Source organism: Macrotis lagotis, chromosome 3, assembly GCF_037893015.1.
Source record: "Macrotis lagotis isolate mMagLag1 chromosome 3, bilby.v1.9.chrom.fasta, whole genome shotgun sequence".
NCBI lineage: Eukaryota > Metazoa > Chordata > Mammalia > Peramelemorphia > Peramelidae > Macrotis > Macrotis lagotis.
The window spans coordinates 222,877,719-222,900,065 of record NC_133660.1 but is presented as its reverse complement, the minus strand read 5'-3'; the positions used below and the strand labels follow the sequence as shown (position 1 = coordinate 222,900,065).

Here is a 22,347-nt window from a genome sequence, read left to right as displayed (position 1 = left end):
TTAATAATTACCCAGCCATGTGGCCTTGGGCAAGCCACTTAACCCCATTGCCTTGCAAAAAAAACCTTAAAAAAAAAGTTTGATACTGGGGCAGCTAGGTGGTACAGTTGGGACCTGGCCATTGTGAGGACCTGAGTTCAGATCTGGCCTCAGGCACTTATTACTTATTACTTAGCTATGTGACCTTAGGCAAGTCACTTAATTCCTCACCCCCAAAATGTTTTGATATCTCTCTAAAGGTCCATTGTCCATTTCTCCCAATCCCACCACACCCCCATAAAATTAGGCTTCATTTTGCCAGGATAAACTTATTCTTGGTTGTAATCCTCTTTTGTCTTTTTTGAATATTGTATTCCAAGATCTTCCCCCCATTGTTGGTAGAAGCTGCCAGTTCTTATGTGATCCTAATGATAGTTCTCACTAAATCCCAGCAATATTGTGTCTTTGAGATCTGAATTTGGGCTACCACATAATTGGGATTTTTGTTTTTGAAGTTTCTTTCAGAAGGTGATTGGTATAATCTTTCTTTGCTCAGTGCCTTTTGGTTCTAATAGATATGAGAAATTTTTACTTATATTGCCTTGAAATATAGTGCTCAAGACTCTACTAATTCTTTCAAGATCTTTATTTCATTTTTATCTCATTTTTAATTCTATTTATTGATGCAATCCTTGGGAAAATTCATTGTTTCTCCTCTATATATTAGCATGTATATGTCACAGAATTAAATTTACAATCATTTTTAAGGCTGGCAAGTGTTTTCTTTCATTTACTTATTTCTCCAGCAGTTCCTAAACTCCTAAACAGGGTTCCTGTCCTGACCTCTACCTCCATGGTCAGGTACCCCCTGAATCTTTTAGGTTGAATGTTGGGACTCTCACGGTCCTCTTTGGTATCTCAGACTCCTCAGGGGCCCAAGTCTTCCTAGTCTGTATACAGTATGACTGCAGTGGGGGACACCAGGCTATTTGCTGCCCTTCTAGGGACTTCCAAGAGCTTCCTGACAACCATGGAGCTCTCTCAGCAGAGCCCTCCCCTATTGGTGTCTTCATACAAAGCCTTGCAGGCCCTACATGCTGCTTCTCTGACCATGATGAGAGATGATTCTGTAGTTTGGGTGTGAAAGATGCTACTATGTAGTTTCTCATACTTGGTCTAGGACTTCAGGATTTTACTGTATGACATGTATGGGGACAGGGTGGCTTGCCTCCTGGTCAGGCAGGCATCTTATCCAGAAGCCACGAAATCTCAAGAATATGAAGAACATGAGTGCCTGAGATCTGTTGGATCTCTTCCTACAGGTTTTCCTTGATTGCCCATTCAGGGGAGAAACAAATGAAAAGAAGTTCCATTTGTTTCCTGACAACTTTTTTTTATTTACTTTATTTTATTTTTTTAGGTTTTTGCAAGGCAAATGGGGTTAAGTGACTTGCCCAAGGCCACACAGCTAGGTAATTATTTTAAGTATCTGAGGCCGGATTTGAACTGAGGTACTCCTGACTCTAGGGTTGGTGCTCTATCCACTGCACCACCTAGCCACCCCCTGACAACTTTTTTTGTTTTTTTTGTTTTTAGATTTTTCAAGGCAATAGGATTAAGTGGCTTGCCCAAGGCCACACAGCTAGGTAATTATTATGTGTCTGAGATTGGATTTGAACCCAGGTACTCCTAACTCCAGGGCCAGTGCTCTATCTACTGTACCACCTAGCTGCCCCTGACAACTTTTTTTAAGGAAGTTGGCCTAAGTACAGTGGGGAACCCCCCCCCCCATAATCTGAGGAGTTAGGATATCTAGGAAAATCCACAGGCAAAAATACTCAGTATCCTGATCAAGAATTTCTTGAGACACATCTCATTCCCCATGCCTAATATCAGACACAAATACAGAGGAAAGCAGTATCTGAGATTTTTAAAATTCCTGTTAAAAAAAAAAAAGGCATATTTCCACCAGAAACCTGAATATTCTTTAAAAGCTCACCTTCTGACCACTCAAAAAACAACCAAAGTGGTTTGTCAGCCTTATTTCGGATGTTTCTGCCCCACAGACATATGCACAGAGTCACTGTTTCACTCTTATTTAAAACAACAACAGATTAGTCACTCCAGTTTTTCACTGCTCATGGTGCCCACTCTGATGGCTTGATTGTTTCCTGACTCTTGGAAAGGGCACATCTCCTTACTTGGAAGGGTGATGGTGATTTTTACAAGATCTGGGGCCTCTCCATGCTGTTGCTGCTGACTAGGGGTGGTTTGAAAACAGTCTAAAATTAGGTGTCACTAGATACCGTTTAGACCATCAAGCCTTCAAGGACCAGGTGAGGATAAACGACACTCTAGCATCTATCTAAATTTACTCTCCAGCTATGCCTGGTTGGCTCCCCTCTGTCATTTATATTGCATTTGTCTTCCTGGCTCTTAGCATACAGTAAGTGCTTAATAAATATTTGTGACTAGTTTGACTGACTTTAGCAGTCAGAGGCTATAAAATAATCAAGGGAATGAGGATGGAAGAAACGTCTATTGGACTGGGCAATTAAGAGATGGTCAGTAACTTTGGAGAGAACAGTTTCAATTGCATGAGGAGATAGGAAAAGTGCTGAAAGTTAAGAGAATGAAGAGGCAGAGAGATGGGACACATCCCTGAGCCTGGAGTCAGGAAGACCAGAGTTCAAATCTAGTCTCAAACACTTACTAGCTGTGCGACTCTGGGGAAGTCACTTCACCCTGTTTGCTCAGTTTCCTTATTTGTAAAATGACCTGGAAAAGGAAAATGTCAAAGCATTCCAGGATGTCTGCCAAGAAAATTCCAAATGGAGTCACCAAGAGTCAAGACACAACTGGAATGACTGGACAACAACAAAAAATCCCTGAATGAACATTTCTAGCACATTGATATGATCCTTACTGTGTACTGGACACTATTACAGGCTTCTTACAAACATCTCATTTAGCCATAATAACCCTGTGGGGAGGTACTACTATTGTCTCTATTTTCAGTTCAGGAAACTGAGGCAGATAGCAGTGAAGTGACTAGCCTAGAGTCACTGGGCTGAATATTCAGTATCTTAAATCAGATCTGAAGTCAGGTCCACCTGACTCAGGCCCTGCTCTGTCTCTGAAGGGCAGGATTGAGGCAGGTACTGGGGTCTTCACAGTAGCTACAGTTTCCCTGAAGGGACTCACTAGTCATTTAACTGTTGGGACCTGACACAGTGGAAATGAGGGAGGTAATGCTTAAAGGGGGAGGGGTCAGCTATGGTCAGGGGCTGGGTCAGCTGACCCTTTTCCCAAGGCAAGGTACAGTAATACCTTTCATTTAAGTTCTCACCTTTAGATCACATCTCTTATGAAGACTTAGAACTTGTGAGATACTTGTACTTTCAAGTTTTACACACTTATAATGCTATAGAAATGTTATTATTGTTGCGATTAATAATTCAGATGAATATCCAATTGGAATGAGATGAAAGAAAACAAATTAGATTCTCCTCCAAACTCTCTCCTCTCCCTACCTCCCCTACTGCCAAGGACGGAGGCAGGCAGTGCTCCTGTGTATAAAGTTGAGGCAAGATGAAGTCAAATGATCCTTCTTAATTGTTTGGTCTGGGAGCATCTTCTTGCTGTCCTGTCCAGGCCATGGCATTGGACTACTTGAATTTGGAAGCCTGAAGTCTGCACAGCTTGTAAATAGTAAGTCTATGGTTGTGGCCACCACCACATCTAGCTCCCTATAAGCAGAGGTAGCTTAGGTGGGGGAATCCTGAACCAACAGATACTCCCCAGCTCAGAGCCCATGGCAGAGAGCTGTGTGCCATCCAAAGTGCTGCACAGCCACGTTCAGAGGCTCATCCTGTTTCATTTGTTGGTCACTCACTCTTAGAGCTGCCATGATATACTTCCTATTCTAATGAGTAAGTACTGTCATGGAGGCAGGGAAGTAAGCTTTTACTAAATACCTAATATATGCTGAGCATTAGACTGAATTCTACCCAAAATTAATCTACTTATTCAAGGACAAACAAAACTATCAAAAAATTCATTTACAGAACTAGAAAAAAACAAAATTCATCTGGAAAAATAAAAGTTCAAGGATATCAAGACAATCAATTAAAAAAAGTGTGGGATATTCATTTTGGATCAATGTATACCATGAAAACAATGTAAAGACTAACAGACTGCCTTCTGTGGGGGTGGGGGGAGGGAAAAGAGTAATGGATCAGTGTAATGGATTAGATACAAGTCACCTGATTTATAGGAAATTAGAGGAAATGACCACTCTCATCTAGTATATAATGAACCCAAAGACCCAAGTTACTGGAACAAAAACTCATTATCTGACAAAAATGCTAGGAAAACTAGAAAACAGTATGGCAGAAACTAGGTATAGACCAACATCTCACATCATATACCAAGAGAAATGGGCACATGATTTACATTTAAAGGGTGATACCATAGCATATTAAGAGAGTATAGAGTAGTATGTCAGATTTATGGATTAGAAAGAATTTAGGACCAAAGAAGATATAAAAAGCATTATGCATTTATAATACATAAAATATGTAATTCTGATTATATAAAATTGAAAATTTTTATACAAACAAAACCAAGGCAACCAAAATGATAAGGAAGGGAAGGGAAGAATTGTGCAACAATAACCTGATGAAGGTCTCATTTTGCAAATATATATAGAGAGAACTGAGTCAAATTTATAAAAAAAAAAAAAAATCAAGCCAGTACTCTGAACAAAGACCAAAGAGTATTACCTTCAATTTAGGGGAAAAAAACCGTTATCTTTATAATGTAATTTTGCTATTTCATACTTTATTTTTCTTCCTTAAGGATATGATTTCTCTCTCATCACATTCAACTGAGATCAATGTATACCATTGGAAACAATGAAAAGACTAACAGAATGCCTTCTGTGAGGGGGGTGAGGGAAGCAAGAATGGGGGGGGTTATAAAACTCAAAATAAATATAATCTTTATTAAAAAAAAAATCAAGCCATTCCCCAATTGACAAATGGTCAAAGGATATGCAAAGGCAATTTACAGATGAGGACATCAAAGCGATCCATAGTCATACGAAAAATTGCTCTAAATCATTACTGATTAGAGTAATGCAAATTAAAGCATCTCTGAGGTACTGTCACACACCTCTCAGACTGGCCAATATAACAAGAAAGGACAATGATCAATGTTGGAAGGGATATGGGAAATTTGCAACACTAGTGCATTGTTGGTGGAGCTGTATCATCAACTTTTCTAGAGAGCAATTTGGAATTATGCCCAAAGGGCAACAAAAACGTGCATATCCTTTGATCCAGCAATACCACTAATGGTCTATAATCCTGAAGAGATGATGAAAAATGGTAAAAACATCACTTGTACAAAAATATTCATAGCAGCCCTATTTGTGGTGGCAAAGAATTGGAAATTAAGTGAATGTCCTTCAATTGGGGAATGACTTAGCAAACTGTGTATATATATGTATGTATATATATGTATGTCTGTCATGGAACACTATTGTTCTATTAGAAACCAGGAGGGATGGGAATTCAGGGAAGCTTGGAAGGACTTGCATGAACTGATGCTGAGTGAGATGAGCAGAACTAGAAAAACACTGCACATCTAATAGCAACATGGGGGTGAGATCAACCTTGATGGACTTGTTCATTCCATCAGTGTAGCAATCAGGGACAATTTGGGGTTGAATGCATGGAGAATACCATCTGTATCCAAAGAAGAATTGTGGAGTTTGAACAAAGATCAAGGACTATTACCTTTAATTTTAAAACCCCCACAAACCTTTATCTTATTATGTAATTTTGCTATCTCTTATACTTTATGTTTCTTCCTCAAGGATATGATTTCTCTCTCATCACATTCAATTTGGATCAATGTATACCATGGAAATAATGTAAAGACTGGCAAATTGCCTTCTGTGGGGGTAGGGGGAGGGAAGCAAGATTAAGGGAAAAATTGTAAAACTCAAAATGAAATCGTTCTAAAAAAAGCATTATGGGGGTAGCTAGGTGGTGTAGTGGATAGAGCACTGGCCCTGGAGTCAGGAGTACCTGAGTTCAAGTTTGACCTCAGACACTTAATAATTACCTAGCTGTGTGGTCTTGGGCAAGCCACTTAACCCATTGCCTTGCAAAAAAACCCAAAATCTAAAAAAAAAAAAAACCAACCAAGCATCATGCATTTACAATATGTAAAATAGGTAGTTTTGATTATTTAAAATTTAAAATTTTTATACAAAACCAAGGCAACCAAAATGATAAGGAAAAGAGAAAACTGAGGGAAGGGAAAAAATTATCTCTGATAATTCCTTATATATTTGTGAAATGAGGCCTTTGAGTCAAAAATTTTAACAATACAAGTCATTGTCCAATTGATAAATGGTCAAAGGATATAAATAGTTTTTAGGCAAAGAAGTCAAAAGTTATTTATAGTCATATGAAAAATGCCCCAAATCACGATTGATCAAAGAAATGCAAATTCAGACTACTCTGAAGTACTACCTCATACCTATCAGAATGTCTGATATGACAAAAAAGATGATGGATGCCGGAAGGGATGTAGGAAATCTGGAACAACAAAGCACTATGGATGTAGTAATGATCCAACCATTCTGGGGAGCAATTTAGAACTATGCCCAAAGAACAACCAAACTGGACATACCATTCGATCCAGCAATGCCACTGAGTCAGTACCCCAAAAACATCCCAAAAGGGGAAAGGACAAAAATATTTATAGCAGCTCTTTTTGTGATGGCAAAGAATTGGAAATTGAGGGCATGCCTATCAATTGGGGAATGGCTACACAAGCTGTGGCATGTGATTGTAATGGACTATTATTGTGCTATAAGAAATGGGAAGCAGAATGATTTCAGAAAAACCTGGAAAGTCTCACATGAAGCATAGTGAAGTGAACAGAACCAGAACACTGTAAGCGGTAACAGTACTATATTTTGATGAATGTCTTAGCTATTCTCAGCAAACAATGATTTAAGACGATCCCAAAGGACTAATGATGTACCATACTATCCACCTCCAGAGAAAGAACTGATAAGTTTTAATACATGAATACATAAAAATAGTATGAATACATGCTATTTTTCACTTTCATTTTTCCTCTGATTTGAATTTTCTTGCCCAAAATCACTAACATGAAAATTTGAACTCAAAATGTTCAATAAAAATGTTTAAAAATGGAAAAAACAAAATAAGTACAGAAGATAGTTGTTTGAGAAAGGATGGCAAGCTTATTAATAACTAAAGTGGTAATTATGGAAGGGACTGGAAGAAAAACAAGAATTTTGAAAGGGAAAGATAAGTAGTAAGTGATTTTAAGGGAAAGAAGGAGTATGATTTATGCAAAAGGACAGAAACTAGAGGTGGGGAATGAAGAGTAGTAAAGTTCTTTGGGAAGACAGGGCCAATAAGGGGAATGATATGAAATAAGCCTAGAAAGATAGATTGTAGGCGAATTGTGGAGGACTTCAAATGTCAGGCTAAGATCATTTTAATTTTATTCTAGAGGTTGTAACATGATGTTGGTCTGTTTTTGAAGAAGTCCACGACATTAGGGAGAAGATGCTGTGATGACAAGCACATGAACTGGATTTGAGTGAGGGGATGCTGCACTTAAGGCACCAGCCTCCACTCTCTCCTCTGGAGCTAAGTCCAGTGGCCAGACCTGGATCAGGATGACTGGGGAATGTGAAATATGGACTTCCTCCACTTAAGAACTATTTCCCTTTGTGGGGGAATACTAAGTGAATCATGACAAATTAAGACTGGGCTCCAACCACCCTGGAGGTCTGGGTCTCAGCTCTGATCAGGTCATTTAGCTGAGTTTACTGGGAAGTCTTTGGGGACGGCACATCCCTATAGCTGTGGACTTGTTCATTAACATCCCTTTGAGGTTAATTGAGACAATATATACTTGAGCATGAGTGAGTAAATCTTAGTATCTCAAAGATTATTTGACTGGCTCAAATTATTATGGAACCACTTCTCAATCTTAATCTTCTCAAGAAGTATCAATCAGACCCAAAGGCTTACTTGTTTTCCTTCTAGCGACCTCATTAAATTCATTTCTCCCTAGATTAATTTGACAGTCTTTCAGGTCTACTTTAGTTTAAAGATTCACTGTGATACTTATTCAGAGGTATGGAGAAGAAAAAGGAAGTCTTATGGGATCAATGTTATAAAATCTATGACACTAATTTACTAGGGAACACAAAAGTGTTCTTAATAAAGTTTAAGTAATTTGTACTGATTTCCTTTATAATTTTATGCATTTAAAAAAACATTAAGTTCCGAGAAAGACTTCAACAGACTACCAGAGAGGTCCAGGACAGAAAAAGATTAGGATCTCCTGTACTAAACAACATAAGATTAATTCAACAAAGCATAAAAGTATAGCCAAGGTTCAGGCAACACCAAGGTTAAAATAGCAATAGTTGCTTCCCTATGAGCTGCAGGCATCAGTTATCACCAACCTACACTTCCCAAATGTTCTCCTCAATCACCTTAAGATTTCACAGAAAATCTCTAGTTCTCTATCAAACCATTGCTGATTTATTTGTACAGTCTCTCCATACTATCTTATTTTTTGTCATCTTTTGAGAGGATGCTTACAAAATGTTTTGAGAGGAAAATAAGGAGCAGTGATTCCCTAAAGCAGGGATAGGGAACTTTTATTTTTTTGCCAGGGGCTTTTGGTTATTTATAATATCATTCAAGAGCTATATATATTATCAACTTAAAATTAATTTCACCCCTAAAAAGCTCCTAGATTTATTGAATTTTGAGTCCCTCCTGCCATTGGCCTGGCAGCGCCAGACCAAATGATTTCCAGGCTGCACATTCTAGGTCTCTGTCCTAAAGTATGGGGATCTTTCTCAATCTAGCACGTAAAAATCATGGGAAGAAGTTTCCGGAACTGTCCAAAATTACAGCAGGCCGGTCCGTGCGCTGCCAGATACCCCTCCCCTGCACACGCTTCTCAATCTCCGCGGGTCCCCTCAGCTGCCCACTTCAGAACCACTCCAAGTTCTTATTAAACGCTCTAGTCCAACACCCCCTGGCTCAAGAAAACGGGCTAGGAGAGCTACAGCAACTGAAGCCAATGATCCTAAGAAATCGACTTCCTCTGGCTAAGAGGTGAAAACCCGGCATTTCCAGTCTCCCCGAAGACAGCGCGCACGCCGGGTTGCTCTGCCGGCACCGGTCCTCCCGAACTCCCTTCTTGGCTAAGCTTTTCAAACCTCTAACCTGGAACCCCAGGGCCGGGCCGGGGAGAGCACCCCGGCGCCCGGCTCCGCGCCCCACGTGGGAAACAAAACAATGGAAACAAAGTTTCCGAGTTCAGGCCCAGGCGGAGGGGGCGGGGCGGCCCCAGCCCTTTGCAAACAGACAAAGGTGAGCCCGTGACATCAGAGGGCCGAGGCTGCGGGGGCCGGAGCTGCGGGGGGCCGGAGCTGCGGGGGCCCGGGCCGCGGGGCCGGGACACTGGGGGCCGGGGCTGCGGGGGCCAGAACAGCTGGGCCGGGGCTGCAGGATCGGGGCTGCGGGGCCGGGACAGCGGGGGCCGGGGCTGCAGGATCGGGGCTGCGGGGCCGGGACAGCGGGGGCCGGGACAGAAGGGGCCGGGGCTGCGGGGCCGGGACAGCGGGGGCCGGGACAGAAGGGGCCGGGGCTGCGGGGCCGGGGCTGCGGGGCCGGGACAGCGGGGGCCGGGGCTGCGGGGCCGGGACAGCGGGGGCCGGGGCTGCGGGGCCGGGACAGAGGGGGCCGGGGCTGCGGGGCCGGGGCTGCGGGGGCCGGGGCTGCGGGGGCCGGGACACTGGGGGCCGGGGCCGCGGGGCCGGGACAGAGGGGGCCGGGGCTGCGGGGGCCGGGACAGCTGGGCCGGGGCTGCGGGGCCGGGGCCGCGGGGCCGGGGCTGCGGGGCACACCTAGCCCTCTCAGGGCTCTCCCGACTTTAGGACGCGCTAAGGTGGGGGATCCGGAAGGGGGCCAGCAGGCGGCATTACTCAAGTGAGGGCGAGGGCCGGAGGGAAAGAGGTCAGCGGGGGTTGAGGACCAAAGTGGGGGGCCCGGCGCCTCCTCTCCGCCCCTCAGGCCGCTCCGAGGCTCCCGGACGTGTGTTTCTCAGGGCTCCCCGCCCCTCCCCCTCAGGACACCCGGCACCTTCTTTACTTTGGGGGGCATACAGCAGGCGCCTACCACAGGAACTACGGCCCGAGTGGACCCCACGGGAGGCGGGCACTGTAAAAACGCATCCGAGGTGCTCCATACCGGCGGGTGACCCTCTCCTGGGGGAGCCCACCTGCACTTAGGGAGCGCTTCCTGCACCCCAGAGAGGCAGAGTCCGGGCCCGGGTCCCGAGTTCCAATCCTCCTCCCCGACCTTGGGGAGAATCGCCCCGGGCACTCCTGGCCTCAGTTTCCCCAGCTGTCCAAGGACGGCCGGGGGAGGGGCCGCGGCCAGCGCCGGGGGTGGGGTGGGTGGGGGAAGGGAAGGGGAGGGAGGAGGGGCGGCTCCCGCGGGGCCGGGGAGCGGGGCGCCGCGCCCAGGCCGGGGGTCCCCGCCCGCCGCCCGCCGGCCCGGCCCGGCCCCGCCGCTGCCCTGACCTCGTCCACGGCGCGCCGGGGCAGATGCAGGGTCCCGAGCAGCAGCTTCAGCTTCACGGCGGACGAGAGATTGTGGAAGCAGAGGCGGATGTTGTCGATGACCGTGGCCGTGAGCAGCGACGCGATGCTGGGCGGCGCCCACAGCTCGTCCGTCGCCCCCAACTTGTTGTGCAGCCACAGGCCGGTGTCGCTCTCCCGCATGGACGCCATCTTGGGGGAGAAAAGAGGGGGGAAACGCTCAGCCGGCATCTTATGGAGACACCTACACGCCCGGAGCGAGGACCCCGCAACATGGCGGCGCCCGCCCGGAGGCAGGCGGGAGGGCGGGGGGCGGGGCCGCGTGACGTCACGCGCCCGCGTCCTATTGGGTCGGGGCTCGGGAGGGCCGCGGCCGCCGGGGGGAGGGACGGCCCGCTCCCGAACGGAACATGGCGGCTCCCGTCGTCCTCGCCGGACGGAGCTTTGTCCGTAACCAAAGATGGCGGCTCCCGCCTTCCCATTGGGCGGCCCCGGGACGGCGCCTGCGCCGTCCGTAGGGAACTTTGTCCCGAGGGAATTGGTGCGCGGCGGGGGGAGGGGCGGGCGGCCTCCAGGCCCCGCACCGGAGCCGCCGCATAACGGTTCTGGCGCCAGCGCGGAAGGGGCGTTAACGGATCCCGGCCGGGGCCGGACTCGAACCCTGGCCCGGTCTCCGCTATGCCTCGTTGTGTCTCACGCACAGACACAGAAACGTCATAAAGACAACTCGGTAAGGTTGGCAAAGCGCTTTCCAAAAATCTCATTTGATCCTCTTTTTTTTCTTTTTTTTTTGTATGTAGCGGGTTTTTTTTTGCAAGGCAACGGGGTTAAGTGACTTGCCCAAGACCACCCAGCTAGGTTATTATTAAGTGTCTGAGGCTGGATTTGAACTCAGGTCCTCCTGACTCCAGGGCCGGTGCTCCATCCACCGCCCCACCTAGGCGCCCCTTCATTTGATCCCCACGACCACCCCAGGGAAGGTAAAACTATTCCCATTTCACAGATGGGAAACTGAAGGCAAGGCTAAGTATTTGCCCAGGAACGCAAAGTGCGCGTCTGAGCTGGGCTGCAAAGTCAGAGCCAGGACCAGTCCCAGGACCAGGACCAAGACCAGGACCAGGACCAGCGTCAGCACACTCCAGTGGGCCGCCTGGTCGCGTACATATAGGGTTGTAATACCGTATATATTCACATATCTGGTTCTATAAATGCACAGACGCTATCCTGAGGGAACATGACGCTGAAGTTATACATGGATCTGAGAAATGTGCACCTACGCGTGGCACACCATATAGACGGTGAAGCAGAAATCGAGGAGATGGATGCTCCCACAAGGTGTGCCGTGTCCATAAAGATGAGAGACACACACTCCACACATGGTAACATGACATCAACAGTGAAGCATACACCGAATCTGAGGCAGACACTCACACGTGATGTGAGAAACATATATGAGGTGCACACTCACAAATGGTGACATGACATAAACAGTAGACACTAAATGTAAGATGGACACTTACATGTGATGTGATAAACATGAGACATGCACTCAACACATGGTAACATGATATAAACAATAAAATATACACAATCTAAGACAGACACTCACATGTGATGTGATAAGCATATGAGATGTACACTCAACACATGATAATATAAACAGTAAAATATACACTAAATCTAAGGCAGACACTCACATGTGATATGATAAACATATGAGACACACTCAACATATGGTAACATGATATAAACAGTAAAACAGACACTAAATCTAAGGCGGACACTCACACATGATGTGATAAACATGAGATGTACACTTGATATATGGTAACATGTTATAAACATTAAAATAGACACTAAATCTAAGGTAGACACCCACGTGTGATGTAATAAACATATATGAGACATACACTCAACATATGGTAACACAATATAAACAGTAAAACACTAAATCTAAGGCAGGCACTCAGGTTATATGATAAACATGAGATGTACACTAAACACATGGTAACATATTATAAACAGTAAAATAGACACTAAATCTACAGTGGACACCCACGTGTGATGTGATAAACATATATGAAATGTACACTCAACATATGGTAACATGTTATAAACAGTAAACTAGACACTGAATCTAAGGCAGACACTCACACATGATGTGATAAACATATGAGATGTACACTCACAAATGGTATACAACATGATATAAACAGTGAAACAGATAAATAAGAGATGCACACTCATACATGGTATAATATAAATTCTAGGGTGTGCACTCACATGGTAACATAAGCAGTGAAATTTATACATAAATAAGAGAGAAGTTCACAGTATGATATAAACAGTGAAATTATAGGGGATGCACACCCACATATATGCATTACTCTAGCAAACAATACACAGAGAACTATGCATATGTTTCTGCACACATATACTCCTAGTAAAGAGCGGCTTCCTAGTCCTCCTAATTCACTTACCCTCCCTCTCATCATTCTTGGCTTTCCCTGCCCATTTTTCTTTATTGGTTCAGCCCTTCTTCCACTTTCCCTTATCTAAAGTCCCTTCAAATGTATCTCCTCTCTCTTATCTAAGTTTTCCCACATTCTCTCACCGGCCTTCATTTTGCTTCCCTTACTTTCTGCTCAGCTCTTATCCACTCCTTTGTTGCTTCCTTGAATAGACACCATTTTTGCCTGGGACCTCACCTTACTTCCTGAGCCTTTCCTTCCTTTTGTTCTGCTAGTTACTTGTAGTCAGCTTCCAAACGCCTTGCCTTATGCTTCTATTCCATATCCTCTCTTACTACCACCTTCCCGTTTACCCAACCCCACCCTTTCTTTAAAAAAAAAAAAGGCAAAAAACTACTCCCAAAGCCAGTCAAGAATGTGATGAAATCTGGGTGCAAGGGTGTGTTTCACATAAACAGAGGGAGGCTTCCCAGGAGGCTGCCTTCTCTTCCTAAAGGAAGCTTAGTGGAAATGGCCCTTTGCCCTTTGCCATTCTTTTAGATATCTCTCAGAAAAGAGGCTGATATTACTTTGATCTTCTTCCGGCTGGGAGGCGTACTACTGGACATATCACACATCTTTCTCTTCTCAATATCAACATTGTAGGATTTAAAGCTGGAAAGGACTTAAAGATATCTCCTCATTCAAGATAGAAAACATCTTTAGACAAGGGAAATCATTTGTCCAGACTCACATAGGTAATCAAGTCACAGAAACAGGATTTAATAAGAGGTCTTTTAATTCCAAACCCAGTGCTTTTATCACTCCATTACCCTGTATCTCCATTTTAATTCTGTGAATTTAACATTTGAAGTATTTATGCAAAGTAAAAGTGTCAGTGGCAGAAAAGTCCTCAAATCTGGAATCAAGTTATTTGAGTTGGAGATCAAACCTTGTCACTAATTGGGTAGCTTTGGGCAAGTCACTTCATTATGAACCTTAAAGTCTCTAAAATGAGGATACTGCTGGAATGATCTATTATATAGATATAGATATATTCCCTATAAAGCAGGAATAGATAGAATAGGATTTTTTTTGCCCAGCAGAGCTGGGTGGGGCAGATACGTTGAAGTCATTCCACTTGGGAGGGAACATCATAAGGAAAAACAAGGTGAAGAAACAGCTGAGAAAGACCCTGATTTACCCTAAGTCACCCAAAAAGTAAGCAGCAAAGTTAAGGATCAAATCTAGGACCCCTGCTGCTTTCTCTATCACTTAAATCTCACTTGGTGTTGTCCAACTCAAATAGAAACAAGGTTTCCAAATCTTACATAAATATCATAATGAGCTGCATGTTGACTTAGAAAACCACAAATTAACATTATATATATTGCATATTTGTTAAATATTGCCCAAGTAAATTATAATCTGGTTCAGCCATTGTGCATTTGATACCTTTGGTATAAAAAATCAAAAAAACCCAATAAATCCTGATGTACGCTTCAAAGTTTTTGTTTTTGTTTTTCAAATTTCCAAGATGTAAAGTCTTAGATTCAAAATTTAACAAGGTGCTCTTAATAACCAGTTCCAGACAGCTCTAACACACTCCTGCACATAATTCATATAAACAAAAGCTCTTTGAGGTTTTCAATAATTTTTTAAACAGGTACAAGTTTGAGAACTGCTGGCCTGGAGCCCAGAGACCAAAGACCTTGCTCCCTCGAACAAGAAGCCTCAGAACCCTTGGAGGAGATACTTGGCCTCAAATCAAGTGTCCTCATACACTGTGAACCATCAATGCTCGACATTCTATCTGGTTCCCTGGGGGGAAGATTAACTCTAAAAATTCCCTCTCCAATTAAATTTACTTGAGGGTGTTTTCTCTATTTCTTTCTTTTTTTATTTTTTCACAAGGGATTGGGGTTGAGTGGCTTGCCCAAGGCCACACAGCTAGGTAATTATTAAGTGTCAGAGGCTGGATTTGAACTCAGTTACTCCTGACTCCAGGGCAGGTGCTCTATCCATTGCACCACCTGGCCGCCCCCTGTCATTCTATTTCTGATAGTACTAGTTGTCTTCAATCTCCTTAGTTCCCTTGAATTTTCCAATCAACATTCCTTTCACATACTCATTTTAACAGAAACCTGTCTCTACCTAGAGGACACAAGATTCTCTGTATAGCACTTGGGATACCCCACCACTCTTTAGGTAGGTGCCAAGAGAAGTCTCAAACTACTTTATGGGTCTTCACCCACCCAAAACCAGAGCTTCCAAGCCTCTACTGATGTGTTTACTTCTAGAAGTCAAAAGGCAAAGGGGTCAATTATACAAAGTGCAAAAGTATTTAATGAAATAACACAATAAGAAAAGGAATAAAATATTTTTCCATAAGTTGAGGTAAAATTTACACATTAATTTTGCAAGAACAAACACTCCATCAATGGGAAGAATGGACACAGAGAAAACACATGTGGTTAAGAGCATGCCTGTCTGGGTCCCACAAAGAACAAGTACTAAGGGATAATTGTAGATGAGCAATTTATAGTTCTGTGACTGCAAGGTCACCCATGTCTTACAGTGATGCCATTGGGCTGCTCCACCAGATGCTGCTCCACCAGACAGGGTAGCATCTCTACTTCCAGCTTCTGACTTTAACTGAAGTCTTTGGCTAGACAGAGTTGCTAGAGTACAGGAAAAGAGAATTTTGCCATGCTTTTTTAGATCAAACTCTGAAGTTATTTTTATAACTCTTGTAGAAAAGCAGCAGCCTTTGTTTGAAATACAGGATCAATTGAAATATTTAGGACAAAAAAAAAATCCATCTTTTTAGCTCTTCAAAAATTTCAGAATAAGATTTCAAGAATTTTGCCTTATAGACCACATTTTTTTGTGTTTTTACAAAAGATAATGCATATAGAATTAGGATCTTTATTTTAAAAGATTGTATGAGTCACAATCGCAACAGCAACTTTACTATAAGTAGCACTGTCATGGGACTTTGAAAATAGATTTCAATATTTGAGAGAAAACTCCCAACTGCGTTTCATTATATTTGCTACTCCATTTTCAGGTGACATCAACCCTTTGCCTGCAAACTTGCAACATATAGAATTATAATCAGATATGCAAGTCTCTTTATTGGACTTTTATAAGCTGTATCCGCCTAAAGAAAAATACCTGTCATTTCATGAAAATGCCTTGTTCACAATGTCCTTTTAGGGGAATATGTATATTTGCAAGCAAATTTTTTCCTGTATGAATAAAAAGTAAAAATAGAATAATTTCAGACAGTTATATTGAAAAATTGAAATATTCTTTGCACCACAACCTCTATCAGACTAGATATAGATGCTCTGGTTATGGGAAAAGCAGGCTCAATAGTCACATTAAAAATGACACATTCTTATTTTTTGTTTTAACAGCATTTCATTATTTTTATTCTTTTCACTCTTTTATTCTATTTTATTATTATATTCATTGGTAATTTTGGTTACATTGCAGTCAAATAGATATTGCCCTTGACAAGTTTTTGTTGGGCAATATGGCCCAGAAGAGCTAAAAGGTTGGACTCTCATGATCTAGAAGTTTCTACAAGATGGGGGTTTTAACTAATTAAGGTATGCTTATTATCCAAACTACCCTTTCATTGTAGAAATTTCCATAATATCTAAGATGGGGGCTTGAGTTAATTGAGATTTACTTATTATCTAAATTACCCTTTCATAGAACCCAATTATCAGTGAGATTGCTAGAGGGTGTAGAATTGTGTCACAATCACCTGCCTATTCAATTTTGAGCCCTTAGATAATCGACATCACATTTTATCTAAATTTATAACCTCCCCCACCCCCAGAACAGAGCATACTGGTCTATGCAATGTAGGAGATTTAACGGTTAGTTGGTTGGGTTGAAGAAGATGAGGAAAAGGTTCTTACCTTCCCATAATTAGAATATCAGAAACCTCCCCCAAGTCTATGGGAATAGCCGTGAAAGGCAGGGAGCCAGTCATGTTCCCCAGGGGCCTCCCTGGAGTGAACATTCCTAGAGACGCTAGGGATTTGGATCATTTGAGAACTTGATGCAGCTGTTCTATTAAATCACTGCTAATGGGAAGATGGTTGTCCTGGCTGAGACAGGAAAGGGACCATGCATAGTGGAGCTTAGCCCCAGAAATAGATAGGGGCTACATTAAGTGTTGGGAACTTGTGCTGTGGCATCAAATTCCAAGGAGGGTTCAGGTAACTCCAAATGACTCAAGTTGGTTAATATTCCAAAGAAAAATAAAACTTGCCAATTTTTTCTTAACATTCTCTCCTCTTTTTTTCTTTTTCCAGGAGCTGCAAGGGTGAAGCTCAGCAAGGTGAGAATGAGGAGCCTTTAGCTCAATTTAGTGTCCTCTATCAAAAGAAGTGGGATGGCCTAAGATGCCTGACTACTTCTAAGAAAATAACCTTTATGGAGAGAGGGATTTTCCTTTTTTTTTTTTGCAAGGCAATGGGGTTAAGTGACTTGCCTAAGGGCACACGGCTAGGTAATTATTAAGTGTCTGAATCTGAATGTGAACTCAGATCCTCCTGACTCCAGGGCCAGTGCTCTATCCACTGCATCACCTAGCTGCCCTGAGAGGGTGCTCCTTATCTGGGACTTCCCTTCACCAATGAAACTAGGACTCTCTCCCAAGTCTCTTGATTTAAGAAAGATGACGTATGACAGTCATCAGAACTAATCAGTTGGTAGTTCAAGCTAAATGGGAATTAAGTACAAAGAATCATATCTGGGGATACCAGATTACTGGCACTAAGTCTCTAACCTGGGCAGACAAAGCATGCCAGAGACAGAGAACTGTAACCAGATAGCAGTTTATTAATTACTTTTAATTACTTTCCATTGTAAGGAACTGATTTGCAAATTGTGGGATTACTGGAGTTCCCCCCTTGCTATTGTGGAGCCAGATGTTTTTATATATGATCATAAGTGGGAAGGTGGATCACAGAACAATCAGATTTGGGGCTTGAGTGATCTTTCTGGGACAAACCCATCATGCCGGACAATACAACAATTATATTACAATTTGTGACCATCTAAGTAGCAATCCTGTGGGAATGGCTAAGCTGATTATAGACTTTTGGGGATACATTATTATGATACTATACAGTTTATAATACTTCACTTATCACAGGTAAGCACAGTTCAAGGAAAGATCTGCCCTGTTTAAAATAAATTACTATTTTGTTCTCCCTGTTTTTCCAGGGTCAGAGACTGCCTGTGAAAAGGATCTCAAGAAACTAAATTATTGCTATTAAACTCATTATACATATCATATTAATCAATTTAAAAAGAATAACTCGACCCTATGATATCAAAGATGTTTTAGAAAGAATTCTGGGTTTGGAGTCAGGAGACTAGGGATACAGTTTCAGTTCTGTCACTGACTGTGTGATTCTACCCTGGGATTCAGCTTGTTCATTTGTAAAATGGCAATAATTATAGTTATATCCCATAGAGCTGTTTTGAGAAAAATTACTTTATAAACTAAAAAGTTTTCTAGCAATAGGCCTCACTCTTGTTAACTCACAGAGAGAAAGGAAGCAAAAGGATAACTTACCTTCTCAAGCTCAGAGGAATAACAAGATGTCAGAGTTTGAAGGTACCTTAGTCCTGTTTCCTCATTTTACAGATTAGGTAGTTAAAGCCCAGAGAAAGGATGTGACATGCCCAATGTCATATGGTTATTGAGTGACAAAGGCAAATCTAGAAGCCAGGGTAGCTTGGTTCTTCTTTTTGTGATTATACTACATGCTAGCTTCCATCTGTTTTATTTATTTATTTATTTTGCCAATGACCTGCATGCACACACCCCTGAGGAGCATATGGGTGGCTTTGCTGGACACATGCAATCTCATTTCAGCTCTTCCAGCTGGGTTCACTTTCCCCTTTTCTAACCACCTCCTAGTCCCCCCAGGGAGTAGCCAGCCAACAGAGCTGATTTCCTGACTGGCACAAGTGATGGGGAACAGCTGCTTTTCTGGCAGCAGGTACATCTTGTCGTGGTAACTTCCTCTATAGTTCATTGTGCATGAAAGACATGACCAGCCTACTATGTAGGCAGCCTGAGTAGGTAAGTGGGTAGTTATGGGGGGTAGGGAGGGGTGGCTAGGTGGCACTGGATAAAGCACGGGCCCTGGAGTCAGGAGTACCTGGGTTCAAATCCGGTCTCAGACACTTAATAATTACCTAGCTGTGTGGCCTTGGTCAAGCCACTTCACCCCATTTGCCTTGCCAAAAAACCTAAAATAAAAAAGTATTGATATGAAAAGGATAATGTATCGAAGGATGTTAGAGTTGGAAGGGTCTTGAAAACATTGGATAATATGGTATAGAGCTAAAAAGTACCTTAACAATGATCTAAATGACCTCAGATCAGAGTTGTGCTGTCAAATGTTTAACAATCACCTCTTCAAAAATGTGTCTATTTCATATTTTTAAAAATTAATTTGCATTATTAACATTTTCTCCAACACTTTCTTTTGTCCCTAAAATAAATAAAATAATAAATCAAATTCAGATTTGTAGCATTTGCTTATTTCTGTGGTATAAATGTTCGTAATTTAACAAACCAGTTGTCAGGAGCCACACTGGCACAGAAGGACAAGATGAAAAGTTTATTATTAAAATGATGTTGCAAGTAGACACCTCCCTAGAGGGAAGCCTCAAGTGGTGGATCCAAGGAATCTGTTTTTGTCTTTTTCTAGTCAACATTATTTTATTAATGATTTGGATGAAGCTAGAGATAACCTATTCAGAACATTTCAGAGGCACAGTTAATAAGATGAATGATAGCATTTAAATACAACAACTTCTACACTTGCTAGAATAATTAACTGACTGGAATTTAATGGGGATAATGTGAATTCTTGTACTTCAGGTTAAAAAAATAATCAAAGTCACAAACATAAAATGGGGAAGAGTCTAAGGGAGAGAGAGAGAGGTTAATACAATCCTCAGTGTCATTAAAGAAGATGATAATCACCTTGTGCTATGTTTTGTCCAGGTCTGGCCCCTGCTGGATTATCATGTACAGTTCTAGGGTCACATTTTAGGAATAATGTTGATAAACTCTTCCATTGATAATGGAAGATTGATGAGTGGCTGAATGAACTATAGGATATGTAACCTGGGGAAGAAAGGACTAAAGGAGCAGAGGCTAGCTATCATCCAACATATGAAGGAGGACTGTAATGTGGAGGAAGGATTAGATATATTTTTCTTGAGCACCAAGGATGCAATGAAGATTAAATGTGGAATCAACAGGGAAGAAGATTCATGTCCTATTTAAGGAAAAATGGACAAGACTAACTAGAATAACTATACTTGGCAAACCCAGAGCTGGGGAATGTGATCTGACAAAGTATATTTCTTGGGTATGTTCTTGTAATAAAAATAAAATGCTTTCTTTTCTTGAAATCAGAACTATCTGGGAAGGAATAAGAAGTATATTTGCTGTAGAGGTACCTTAGGAAGCAGGGATTTCAATTCACTGAGAATCCCCTCAATGAGGACAAGTGGACCATTTGTAAAGGAAGCTACTGAAGAGATTCCTGCTCACAGATGAAGGAAGAAGAGTGATGTATGGAAAGAATACTGAATTTGAAGGCAAAAGACAGGGTTCAAACCCTAATGAGTTCTATGACCTTAAATAAGTCACTTAACTTCTCTGGGCTTCAGAGAAATAAAGGAGCTAGGGAGCAGTTATTTATTTATTATAAATCTCTAAGGTTCCTTCCAGCCTCCCATAAATCCTATGATCTATGATCTGCATCCTCTGACTTCAAATGACTCTTTCTACTGTTTCCTTCCATTGCTGAGATTTTATGATTTAGTTAAGTTTATCTTTTTCTAAGATCAATATCATGTTTGTGTGAATCTTGTTATGAGATTCTGTCTCTTTGTACAGGTGGGATAGCCCTATGGTCATTATTTTGGCTAAATGCTCAGCTGCTCTTAATAGATACTGTTTTGAGAAAGAGAACAGATAATGTGAAAAATGATTTAATAGTAACTGGCAACTGCAAAGTGCTATGTATAATTAAGAATACACTGTTCAGCAGGAAGTCTATGGTCTTGGTAGCCACCACACCAAGCATTCATTATCCAGAGCTACTAGTGAGAAGATACTGTAACTAGCAGCTAGAAGTCAGTGGAGAGCCAGGAGCAGGGGATTAAGCAGAGGATGTCTAAACAAGGAAAAGGGGATCAGGTATGGTCCCTATGATCAAACCTTCTATTGCTTCAGTTGCCATTCCCACCCCCCAACCCACCCCCCACCCCGCCACCCAAGCCTCTGGGCATCATGGTGTAGAAGGAGCACTGAACTATTCAGAAGACCTGCATTTGAATTCCAGCTCTATTACATATCTGTCCTTGTGATCTTGGGAAGGGCACTTTTCTAAGTCTCAGGTTTTTTTTATCTGTAAAAAGAGGATTATAAGATTTACTTCATCTCATAAGATGGTAAGGAAAGTATTCTGGTTGAACTTGAAGTGCCATAGAAATGTGATCTGCTTACTAGACCTCAAAGTTTTCCTCTCTAAAATAAGGGGATTGAGCTAGATGATTCCTAATATTCCACAGGCTCTAAATCTTTATGATCTGAATGAAGGGAGAAAGCTAAGAACACACTAAATTGGAGTCCCTATGTCTCCACTGATAGAAGGAATGTTTCTTTAATTGTTCTCCTAGAATGAGACTGTTAATTCCAATTCCAGAGTTTGACAGATCTGTGGGAGAAGCTTTTTTTTAATTACACGATTATGGTTATTGTAAAATTTGTTCTCTTAGTTCCACTTTTATTCCCATTATCAATTCATGTCTTCCCCTGCTTTTCTGAATTCTTCACAGTTATTATTTCCTAATCACAATTATCTTCCCCAACATTCATATCCCACTAATCTATTCAGCCATTCATCAGATGATAAGAATCCATTTTGGATTATTTTTTTGTCATCCTCAAGAGTAATACTATGGGGACAGCTAGGTGGAGCAGTGGATAGATCACCGGCCCTGGAGTCAGGAGTACCTGAGTTCAAATCCAGCCTCAGACACTTAATTATCACCTATGTGATTATCACCTGTGTGGCCTCAGGCAAGCTGCCTAACCCCATTTGCCTTGCAAAAACCTAAAAGAAGAAAAAAGTAACACTATGAATATTTTGCTACACATAAAACTTTTATTTC

The 22,347-nt window shown here is 42.2% G+C and overlaps 1 protein-coding gene across 4 annotated transcripts in view; it reads right to left on the bottom strand.

Annotated features, from left to right (window-relative positions):
- NELFA (negative elongation factor complex member A) overlaps window positions 1-22,347 on the bottom strand; it is a 62,382-nt gene that overhangs the window by 16,785 nt on the left and 23,250 nt on the right. For 2 of the 4 annotated variants that reach the window (XM_074229945.1, XM_074229942.1), the window contains exon 2: window positions 10,646-10,855. In XM_074229945.1, the coding sequence (XP_074086046.1) occupies window positions 10,646-10,855 (210 nt within the window). Of the gene's footprint in view, window positions 1-10,645; window positions 11,113-11,247; window positions 11,310-22,347 lie in introns of those variants that run through there. The other 2 variants (XM_074229944.1, XM_074229941.1) reach the window with 2 other exon arrangements.